This window comes from Marmota flaviventris, chromosome 13, assembly GCF_047511675.1.
Source record: "Marmota flaviventris isolate mMarFla1 chromosome 13, mMarFla1.hap1, whole genome shotgun sequence".
NCBI lineage: Eukaryota > Metazoa > Chordata > Mammalia > Rodentia > Sciuridae > Marmota > Marmota flaviventris.
This window is the reverse complement of record NC_092510.1, coordinates 76,964,669-76,977,290: the sequence shown is the minus strand read 5'-3', so window position 1 is coordinate 76,977,290 and position 12,622 is coordinate 76,964,669. Positions and strand designations below refer to the sequence as shown.

Below are 12,622 nucleotides of genomic sequence, written 5' to 3'. Positions count from 1 at the left end.
CATAGTTTTTACTAATTAAAATATTAATAATGACATTGTGACTTTGAACACTTTCTGAGTTTTCTCACATAGAGAAAGTGAAAACTTAATTGGTTTCTGTCATGTTCTTTAGCTTAAAACTTCTGTGCTATTAAATTAAAACATAAAAAAATTCCAGGCATTATTTTAATTTGTATTGATTTAAATTATCTTGATATTTTGGAATATTTTAGATTTATACACAAGTTGCAAAGATAGTGAAAGAGTTTTTATACTTGTAATCTTGATGAATGGGATTTTATAATTTCTAGTTATTCAAGTACTACTGTGTAACCTTGGAACATTATTTTATTACTTCATACCTTAGTTTACTCATTTATAAAAGGATAAATCCTACTATATAATTTCTACAGAATTTCCCAGCTTTAAGATTCTCTGGCTTTAAATATAAAACACAGTGCTGACATGTTCTTTTTTGTATTTTAATGCTAATATATTGTGTTTTCTAGTATGTATTTGTGTGTCTGTGCATGCATAAGTACCACTCCTGCTTTGTTTAACAAATTGTTATTTCTCAGAAGCCCAACATTGTATGACAAATTTCAGTATATCTACCCTATAGCTTAATAGACTTTCCTAAAACACTTTAATTCAATAATGTGTTATCTACTTACCTGAACTTATTCCCAGAATAATTCATTCTGGATTAATTTTTTTTTTATCTTAACATATGGGTTTACTTTTGTCTTGTGGTTTTTTACTTATTGTATAGTTTGGCTGTTTGTCTTCATTCCAAAGAAGGTTGGGGAATCATAGAATTTACAGGGAAATGGATGGCATTAGAGCAGATTATGCTAAGTGAAGCTAGCCAATCCCTAAAAAACAAATGCCAAATGTCTTCTTTGATATAAGGAGAGTAACTAAGAACAGAGTAGGGACGAAGAGCAGGAGAAGAAGATTAACATTTAACAGGGATGAGAGGTGGGAGGGAAAGGGAGAGAGAAGGGAAATTGCATGGTAATGGAAGGAGACCCTCAGGGTTATACAGTGGAGGAGGTAGAGAGAGAGGAGGGGAGGGGAGGGGAGAGGTGGGGAGGGGGGAGGGTGGAGGACGGGAAAGGCAGCAGAGCACAACAGACACTAGTATGGCAATTTGTAAATCAATGGATGTGTAACTGATGTGATTCTGCAATCTGGGTATGGGGTGAAGGTGGGAGTTCATAACCCACTTGAATCAAAGTGTGGAATATGATATGTCAAGAAATTTGTAATGTTTTGAACAACCCACAATAAAAAATTAAAAAAAAAAAGAATAAAGATGCAGTAAGGTAAAAATTGAATAATAATGCATTTAATTCACAGTGATTAGTTGCTTTATTTCAATAATAATACCTAGTTCATTTTTTTCAATAATGACATTACATCATTTTGCCAATTATAGTTTGAATTATTAATCTCTTTGAATTAACTTTGCTTTGGTAGATATATTTTAAGCAAAAAAGCTCTCACATTTCAGAAAATATCTTAGATGAACATTTGCCCTGTTTCCAAAAGGTAAAGGGCAAAGGAATGTTATTTTTGAGCTTTAGTTCAGTCTCAACCAACACATTCACAACACCAGATTTAATTGGGTGTGTGGGAAACTGTCCCTAACGCATCAGAAGTTTCTCCATTGCACAGATCCTTCACTCCAACTTCAAATTGTTTGGGGAATTGGGGAACAATTATAATAACTGTTGCATAATAAATATTTACTCTCCTGCCTGTGTGGTATCAAGCATGGTTTATTGAACTTGACTTTAATTCAGACTGCTGACATAAACACTATGAAAAAAGTCCTGGTTCCTATAGGAGGTGGAAATAATTTATCATGATCAAGGTGAGTCCTGCATACTAGAATCTGTACCATAACTCAACCAAACTCTATCTATAATAAATGTTATTAATATGAATCTGTACTATAAATAACCTGAAGCAATACAGGCAGGCTCCATTTTATTTTCTCCAAATGCAGCTGCAAATTATTATTGTATTTTTATTTGCATAATATCTGTTAATTCTAAAAGTAATCTCCATATACTATCTTATCATTTCCTTGCCATATTCTTACAAGAAAATTAAGGTAGGTGTTTTTCTCAATGATATACAAATGAGAAAATTGAGGTCATCAATTACAAAGAACTTCAAACCAAAGGCTGATTCTAGTCTGAGGCACTATTCCATTTTGCTAGATCCATATCATAGATAGTCCAATGAGCCCCATGTACTTGCAGTCCATGAACTGGTGATTGCATACATAGTAAGGCAACTTGTTAGTACTGATGGAAAGATGATTAAAACCTTTTGCAGGTGAACAATTCGGACATTATTAAGTTGCCCTGAATTAGAATCCACAAGTACCACACAGGGAAATTGCTCAAATGTCAAGAAAATAAACATTGATGTATTCAGTCAAAACCCATCTGCTGTGTGTAGCCACTCTGTTAGAGTTGGGTATAGAGGGATGAATAAGGAAGGCAGTGATTCCCTATTTCTCTTGTAATCTCCTAATAAACATGGTAGCCAATTTAAAGTGCTAGGAGCAAAAGAAAAACAAAGACAACAAGACAGGCCTGGTTTGAGGTATATTTGAATCGGTAAGACATTCCAACTCCGGAAAGGAAGGCTTAGAGCACTTGGCAAGGTAAGTTCCATTAGCTTAGGATGCACTGCTGTTAAGTGTGTCTGGAAGTGGAAGACAACAGGCTCCCCAAGCCTGAACCCCAATTTAACCCTAACCCCAGGTTAGGGGTAGGGTTACGGTTAGAATATCTCGTGACCTTTTGGAATATCTCTGTGACTTTGTCAGTGCCTTGTTGTTTTCTTTTTGCATTTGTGACTGGACTTACCAAAATTCTCATGCTTCTTATCCAATGTATCCCCCTGGTTAATTTCTGAATCCCACTTGAGAATTTTGATGTACCATAAGAATTCCTATAGAATCAGTGGAGTGTCATTGGATCCTTTCTCTGGGCATTGTTGAATGAGTACAGTTAATTAATTATTGTGACCCTAGTTTCTCTATGGTTCTCCGAGCACTTTCTGATGTTGACATATAAATTCTCTAGACTTTAGAGATACCATTTGGGCATGATAGTAATGTAAAAGGAATGGACTTAGGATCTTGCCTCTGCCCATTATTATCCATGGGACCTTGGCCCAGTGAACTCTTTAAACACAAAATATAGCACATAGGATGCTCCATTAGGCTGAATAAAATAAAAATTGATAACCTTTTTTGGTCTCACCTTTTCATCTCTAAACTTATATATATTTCCTGTCTTTCTCTTCAAAGTTTAAATGTCATATTTATTTTTAACTAAATTTTTCTGTGAAGAGAGACTATTCCTATTCAGTCAGATTTCTGACTCTAAGCAATATTTGTTCTAGTAATTTTCCCAAATATTATCATATATTGTGAATTGTGATGAAATTCTCAAAACTATCACTCCTTGCAGCAATTAAATTTGGAATTTTTATCAGAGTCAAATCCGTGATGATTTACAGAGAAAGTAATATTCACATCTAGTCAGCTTTTAGTGAACAACACTAATACAAATATCTTAGTTCATATTGTTACATTTCTGCTAAAAACACCTCATATCATACTGTATGATGTCAAGCTTGGAGAGCTGCTAATGTCAGTTGTGGGCTAACACTTGCCCCTTGCTTTTTTGCTTTCTAAACATGAACCCTTTCCCCTCCAAAAGACGTGTCACAGTCTCTCCCTGGGTTTAGACTTTTGACATACTAGATTCATTTTCCTTACTGGAAGGGCTTGCCACCATTCCTCCTTAGCATCCTTAGCAAGTACCTTGTGCATAGAAGACATGCTGCCGATTTGCCTACTCCTAATTTTGGCTCAACTTCTCCCTTTTGGGTTATATCCTCCTCTTTTCTTAGAAACCTGCCTAATTCTTTCCATGCTTCTAGATCCAGCCTAAGTCTTAAACTACTCCTGAAGTCTTCCTTGTAGGATAATTTCTACTTCTGGGAAAAATCTATAATTTTAATCCAAAGTATAATATATAAATATAGTTATAAAATATTTCCATATGTACCTTTTCTAGATTCGTAATTGAATGGTGAACTTTATAATAACAATATGTTATTTATTTATTTATCTTTACTATACTTGGAACAGCTTCCAAGCTAAGCTGTTAATGATATCCTAAACATTTTATAGTAGTTTGAAACAAGTTTATTTTCCTTAAAAATGTGTCTTTCAGTAATTTTGAGTGCTGCTGTCCTCTCATCTCTGCTCTCAGCTGTGTCATTAATTTAGGGAAAAGACCCTGGAAGAGGGGAATGGGGGATGAAGAATAGGAAAATAGACAGCAAGAGAAAAAAGCTGGGGCCTGGGGGAAGGCAAACCATGATGGAGTTTGACTGACCCAGAGCTAGCTTAGCACATTTATTTTTATAGGTTTTGTCATTAAAAGATTATTTGTGAGAAAGTTTCAACAAAGCAGGCAATCTGGAGGACACAGGACTGACTACCAAGACGTAGGGTTATCTTGTTATGTTCAGAATTCTCTATCCCTGGAAGCTGGTGGTGCCTGAGCCAAGGTCCCGACTGATACAACTCTGTGCCTTTGCCCAGTTTCCTCAGGGCTGGCATCACCCTAGCAACTGGGCCATCTTGACCTGCACCTTCCCATTGGAAGTTCCCAGCCCAAATGCAGCCACAAGGCAGTCAGACCACGATTCCCATCACTGCTCTCTACATTTGAGTATTTAAAAATGAAAGAAAGAAAAGAAAAACTCAACTCATCATTAGCTAAATAAACAATCCATTGCGAAGACTTAAAATATAATTATTATTGAAAATAAAAGAAGAGATCATGGGGAATTTATTACTTGATTTTCAAAAGGTATTACACTTTCGGTAGGCCTGATAAGTGTAGGAGGAAGCCTTGTTTCACTATCCACTCTGTCTCTGTGTCTGATAAAAAAAAAATCCTTGAATTTCTGATTGATGTAGCGCTATGTTTATATAACATTTAATGTTGCAGAGAGAAATTTGAAAAAGAAATGTGTCAATGTGGAGTTTTCTTTAAAAACAAAAAATTATGTTCCTGAATTTTTCTAGGTTGTTACTCTAATCTCTTATAATTAAGCACTCTTTTGTCCCCCACCAAAATTGGTTTGAATTAGGAACATCGAGATAAACTGCAAATTCAGTGTAGTTATAAACCTTGCAAGTCAAGTGCTTTGGCATACAATTGCAAAATCATCACCTGGGGTACTTATGAGAAATTCAGATCTCAGGATTTGCCCTGAGCACTAAAATGTGATCTGAATATTCCCCGTTTTGAAAATTAGTGAATCCATGAAACTGTACTTCAAACTCAATTATTTCCTATCTTGGTCAAGTCCAATCTTTTATATTTGCCAAAGAATAGGGATACTATAAAGAACATTATACTTTGTAAAGCATATTAATGATAGTATAGATGCACACATATTTGTATAAAATATTTAAACATGCTTACAATTTTTAGGTTGGCTTAAGCAAAATTTCAAACTCTGAAGCTGCAGAATGAAATAAGTGAAGATACTGTGTAATGTTTTCTGAAGATTCTCTATCTCATTTATGTGGAACTGGTCAACCCAATGGTCTTGTCATAGAACAATCAAACAAGATAATAAGAGTCAGTTGAAATATAGGATCAACTCTAGCTATGTTTTGAGTCAGATGTTATACTTCAGTTTATGTTATTTAATTTATTATGATAATATGTTGATAAAATATGCAATTAAACTGATTAATACAAGATATTGATCACTATAAAAAGAAGCAAATTTAAAAGTATTGGTTATGAAAGAAATATGTTTGAAAAAATCAAAACTGCTACAAAGTTTTGACTACTTCTAAAATTCCAGCCCTGGAATTTTAACCTCTCTATTGCTCTTTCACTAGTTCAAATGACATAAAGAAGTCAGGCTTATAGGTGGTACGTAGCCAGGGACTGTAGAAATACCAATCCAGAAAGCCGTTTTAACAACAGAAAAGATTACTTCTATATGTGTATCTGGCATACATATAGATTTCCTTCCTTTGTTAGCTCCTTTTTGATATGATACACATATAGAAATACCTGTGAGATAATTGATATGATACACATATAGAAGTATCTGTGAGAATAAAAAAAAGTATTCTCTTGCCATGCGACTATCTTTCTGTGGGAAGAACATTATCAATCATTTTACATGTGAGATAGCTGTCCTCAAGCTGGCTTGTGCTGATATATCCCACAATATTATTACTATGTAAAAATCAAATACGGCCTTTCCGGTTGTCCCACTACTGGTCATTTAAAAAAAAATTCTCACAGATACTTCTATATGTGTATCATGGGTAAATATCTATGTATTGTCAATGGGATATAGTTTTTTCATTATTCACTATTTCTTTGTTTTTTAGTAATACATATTATTGAAAATAATTTCCAAGCTTCAAGAAAGAACTCCTTCTAACATTCTAAAAAAAATGATTGTTCATGTACATTGTAATTTTGTTTCTTGGAAATATATGTATATTATGCTGGGTCATATTTGATATTCTGAAAATGAGTGAAAAGGATAAAATTAACCTGACATTTGTGTCAGAATTTCTTCTTCTGGGTCTTTCTGGATACCCAAAGACAGAACTCATTTACTTTGCTCTGATTCTAATTATGTACCTAGTGATTCTCAGTGGCAATGGTGTTCTAATCACAGCAAGCATCTTTGATTCCCATCTTCACACTCCTATGTACTTCTTCCTGGGCAACCTCTCCTTCCTGGATATCTGCTACACATCTTCTTCTGTACCCTCAACATTGGTGAGCTTAATAACAAAGAAAAGGAATATTTCCTTCTCTGGATGTACAGTACAGATGTTCTTTGGATTTGCAATGGGATCCACAGAATGTTTACTTCTTGGTATGATGGCTTTTGATCGCTATGTGGCCATCTGTAACCCTCTGAGGTACCCCATCATCATGAGCAAGGGGGTGTGTGCACTGATGGCCTCTGTATCATGGCTGTTTGGTGGAATCAATTCGGCTGTGCAAACCTCTCTTGCCATGCGACTGCCTTTCTGTGGGAAGAATATTATCAATCATTTTACATGTGAGATCTTAGCTGTCCTCAAGCTGGCTTGTGCTGATATATCTCTTAATATTATTACCATGTCAATATCAAATATGGCCTTCCTGGTTCTCCCATTGCTGGTCATTTTCTTCTCCTACATGTTTATCCTCTACACCATCTTGAGAATGAACTCAGCCACAGGGAGACGCAAGGCCTTTTCTACCTGCTCAGCTCATCTGACTGTGGTGGTCATATTCTATGGCACCATCTTCTTTATGTATGCAAAACCTAAGTCCCAAGACCTGACTGGGGAAGAAAAATTGCAAACTTCGGACAAACTCATTTCTTTATTTTATGGGGTAGTGACCCCCATGTTGAATCCTATCATATATAGCTTGAGGAATAAGGATGTTAAAGCTGCTGTAAAACATATGCTAAACCAAAAACCTATTCAATAAGAACATCAGAAATCCAAGTTTTTTTTTTTTTTTTTTTTTTTTTTTTTTTTATAAGAAGCACAAGATGGACTCATAGGTAAATCAATGAGAAAATTTTGGTAGAAACTAGGAAGAAACATTTTCTCTGTCTTCATTAACCTTGTTCAGCAAGAAAGGTTGAGAAATACAATTTGCTACAAACTCTGTTTTCAACATGTCATGATCCAAATCTTAAAAACACCCTGAATCCCATTTGAATCCCATTCTTGGTGATGCATGAAGAGAGTATTTAAAGTGAACTGTGTGGGTCAGTGGAGAACAGTCACACATAAGCTTTGGAAACAGGGATACAAGAGTACAAATTCTCCAATTCCCCAAACTAGCTAAAGTATATTGGATAAATTATTCATTTTTCTCTATGTCATAGCTTTCTTACCAAGAATAAGGAAAGAAAGAAAGAAAATGCAGTTGTTAGTGTCATTTAACATTTCAATAAGTTAGAGAAAACAACTACCATAGTGCCAGTAACATTCTGTCCTGAAATTTCAGAATTGAAAATAAAACTATATTAAGCACTAAAGATTAGTACTTAGCATCTCTTTACTCTAGTAAATAATGGTTAGAGTCAGACATCTCCCTGCAAAACTTACACCATTCATAGAAATCACACCATCCTTATTCACAAAGAGGAGATTGATCAGGCCAGGAGAAGAAATAAGAAGTGTGAAATGAATGTTGGGAAGCATTTCACTATTGTCCCAGTGACAGGAGAGAAACTGTTCCTGTTCCCATTTCGGTGAGGAGGCTGATAAAAGCCTCTTAAAATTTTGAGAGCTAACAAAGGAACGGAATCTGGCATCTGGCTTGATGAGTGGAGGCCTTAAGAGTTCTCAAGGATGCAGACTTGCAGAGTAAGCTAGTCAGAAGAGAGAGGAGGGTAGGTATTCTACACAGAAAACAAACAGAAGCATTTCAAGATGTTCTCACAAGCTCACATGAGGGATGAACAGTTAGTGATTGGAGAAAGGAATCAATTCTTGTTATTTTCCAATGAGGGGATACTCCTCGGTAAATCTAGAATAATATTTTCCTTTTTTGGTATGTTACTTGTTATAAGTCCAATTTTGAGCACAGGCTAACGTTGGGCTGTAACATCCCGATTTCCCATGGTCTCTATGATACCTGGGTTTTGACTTCATTTTCCTACTCAAGTTTCCTTTTTGTCATCTTTATTAGAGTTACAACTTTATCCTCCCTCTTCTACTCAGATCTTCACTTTTTTGGCCAATCCTCTTCTTTCAGGTAGGCTAACTTCTACCTAAGTGTTCATATACTACTGTGCTGTGACTATCTGCACGTAAGTGGATATTACTGCAGAGCACCTAGAGCTGAACATCTGTGCCTCTCCTCCATCCCCTCCATAAGTCCTACATTTACATCTGATCCCTGGCTATCTCCCTTTACTGTTTGATCCCTTTAAATAGGTTTTGGCCTATAAAATATTATTTCTATTGTTTTAGCCAACTCCTTAGCACCTAACCTTAATTTCCTCCACAATACCAAGATAGTCAGCATCTTCTGTGTATGCTTCCATCATATTGAACTCATCATCATCTGGCATAATACCAATAGATATGTATGAGTGGATGTAATCTAGCTTTGGTATAGACAAAATGTGCCCATGTTAACCAGTGGTCAGAAAACCAATAGATTAGATAACAAATTGTACTCTCTGAAAAATTGGAAAATCTCTAACAGATTTTAAGTATATTAAATATTAACTAAAATTCATGTTCTTTAAATTTCTAAGAAGCATCAATAATAAGAAATAAAAAGTGCTGTATTTTAGCCATCTCCCCAAAATGTCACTTTTAGTGTTTCTGCTATTAATTACTAGTCATATATTCATCATGTTTTTTATTTTGATTTATCAGTGATGTAGTATAAGCACTTTTTTAATGTATGAGTTTTATAGGATGAATCCAAGAAGTAACAACAATAGTCCAGATGATATGAACATTTCTATTTCTGGCAACATTACCCTTATAAATGTTATATTATCTATGTTAAACACAATTACAAGAATTTACTCAAACACGTTTTTAATTCTTATTATATTCATGCAAACATTTATGTATCTCTATATTATTTCATGTATGTTATATGTATATTAATTTTCTCTAAGTATAATGCACTTAATATTTTTCTTTAAAACAGTTTTTAGAAATGTTAATTTAAAAATATTTAATAGAAGATCAAGAATAATTTAACAAAACCCCATGTACATGTTATACAGCTTAAATAATTATCATACATGGAAAATCGTCTTTTATCATGTCTGTGCTCATTAATTTTCATCTTGAAGATTATTTCAAGGCAAATCCTGGCATAATTACATCATAATATATTTTATATTCTATAATTATGCTCAGGATATTAAATTGTGTGGAAATACCATAAATGGCAACAACCCAACAACCACCATTCACATTGTAGTTCAAGGGAATACACCTTCTGAAACACGTAAACTCTGATATGAATGACACCTCCAATACTGAAGCAAATATGAGGACTGGAGTCCACCATATGGGCACATGAGCCATATAAAATCCATCATTTGTCATTCTACTGAAAAGTTATTGTAAGATAATGTGGGCCATATGTTGATTGATTTTCTAAATTCCAAGAGAGGACTTTTTTTTTTTAAAAAACACTGAACACTTGCCCAGAGTTGGATATTTTACAAAGCACTTGCAACTTCAGAGTGTACACTCATGCAACTTCAGTGTGTGTACTCATACAACTTCAAAGTATGTACTCATGTGAAACTTTGTTAAAAATATGACATGGTCCTGGTGTAGGAAGATATTTCCGGACCAAAAAAATTCTAAAAGTTTATTTTTACCTCTCAGGAGAATATAGTAGAATGTTTTTGTCACTGTTGGCTTATACACCAATCATGTTGTCACCATTACTGCTTATTCCTTGAGTAGAATTTGAATATGTGTCATTGGTCCCAAATGTTCCTCAGGAGACTACCATACATGTACTAGTAACCTCCAAATACACATTTATAGTTTGTTTGGGTATGCCAAGAAGCTGTCATAGGCTCCATTTCTCCCATCACTTGCTTCTCCTTTTTTCCACTTTTCATTTATTTATTTTTTCCAGATTATCCTTCTTGGAGTAGGACTGTTATGTTCACCCAGAGAATGATCCATAAAATTGGTAGCAACTGTGGTCAATATTTAGCCCTTTATTATTCTCAGTTATGTGAAGTAGGGTTGGGTAGGTACAAGTATAGTGATTAGCATTATCCAGCAGTTTGGAAAAAGACCAAAACATTTATTTTTTTTTAATCCTCATGAAACATGTGTCAAACTTCTTTTTTTTCAGGTAAATTATTTATTTTTTTCTTTGAATAATTTATTTTTTTACTTCCATATTTATTTATTTTATTCTTTTTAATTGCTTTTATTTTTAAATATATGACAGTGGAATGCATCAGTATTCTTATTACACATATAGAACACAAATTTTCATATCTCTGTTTGTATATAAAGTATGTTCACACCAATTCATGTCTCCAAGATACCATCTCACTCCAGTCAGAATGGCATCTATTATGAAGACAAACAACAATAAGTGTTGGCAAGGATGTGGGGAAAAAGGCACATTCATACATTGCTGGTGGGACTGCAAATTGTGCAGCCAATATGGAAAGCAGTATGGAGATTCCTTGGAAAACTGGGAATGGAACCACCATTTGACCCAGCTATCTCTCTCCTTAGTCTGTACCCAAAGGACTTAAAAACAGCATACTACAGGGACACAGCCACATCAATTTTTATAGCAGCAAAATTCACAATAGCTAAACTGTGGAACTAAACTAAATGCCCTTCAGTAGATGAATGGATAAAAAATTGTGGCATATATACACAATGAAATTTTACTCAGCAATGAAAGAGAATAAAATCATGGCATTTTCAGGTAATGGATGCAGTTGGAGAAGATAATGCTAAGTGAAGTTACCCAATCTCCCCCAAAAAACAAATGGTGTTTTCTCTGATGTAAGGTGACTGACTCATAGTGGGGTAGGGAGAGGGATCATGGGAGGAATAGAAGAACTGTAGATATCACAGAGGGGTGGGAGGGGAAGGGAGGGGGCAGGGGTTTAGCAATGATGGTGGAATGTGATAGACATCATTAATCGTGCTTTAAAAAGCAGAGAACTAAGAATGATCCATATAGTCGTTCTTCTGGTAATTTAGACAGTAGTAATATTTAGATATACTATTGTGATATCATGTCCAACAAATGATCAGTCTTTTGGAGTTTATAAATGCAACAAATGTCCCACTAATATAAGATCAGGGAAAGAAAAAAAATGGGAACAGAGAATTTTCTATGAGCACCTATTTCAATTATTGCCATCTTCTCTCTATCTTCTCCTACAGGCTTTCAATAATATATCCAAGGCTTAGTTCCCTTTAATTCTTTGTATGTTAGGTTTTAACACTCTTCATGTAGTTGTGAAAGCCATACCTTTAGTCTCTTAACACACTCTAGTATTGTTAGAAGGATTTTCAAATATCCATTTCAATTTTTACTAGTCTGCAATTTTGTGGAATGGGAATAAAATTAAATCTATTGCTTGTGCTACTTTGCAAATCATTTTTAAATATCACATGCTATACCTTAGTTATATAACCAATATCCAAGTTTAAAAAAATGCTTTTGCACCAGGCCCTGATATTTGCAGTAGTAATTACTTGACTTGCCATGTATGCAAATCCAAACCCAAAACAAATGTCTCTCTCAATCAAGATTCACAGCTATCCACCTGGAAACAAGGGTAATGGGCCAATGTAATACACTAGCCACCTGTAGCTCTTCTGCATATTTTCTGTAGAAAGACCATAACTGTTTTTAGTCTCTGACTTTTCTAATAACAAATGAAACAAGTTGGGGGAATATTTTCAACTCTAGAGAGAAGAGGGACACATAATTTTTTTATAGTTTGTTGCATTGGTTGAAGACCTCTATGCCCTCTTATCTTATACCCCAAACAGGCTACTTTCAAAGAGAGA

At 34.7% G+C, this 12,622-nt stretch overlaps 1 protein-coding gene across 1 annotated transcript; it reads left to right on the top strand.

Annotated features, from left to right (window-relative positions):
* Positions 1–6,590: 6,590 nt before the first annotated feature.
* LOC114098788 (olfactory receptor 13C3) lies at positions 6,591–7,553 on the top strand. The gene has a single exon (XM_027943014.3). The coding sequence runs from the start codon at positions 6,591–6,593 to the stop codon at positions 7,551–7,553; it is 963 nt and encodes a 320-aa protein (XP_027798815.3).
* The last annotated feature ends 5,069 nt before the right edge of the window (positions 7,554–12,622 follow it).

Coding starts and splice junctions, on each gene's coding strand:
- LOC114098788 (XM_027943014.3), top strand. CDS start 6,591: ATGAGTGAAAAGGATAAAATTAACCTGACATTTGTGTCAGAATTTCTT.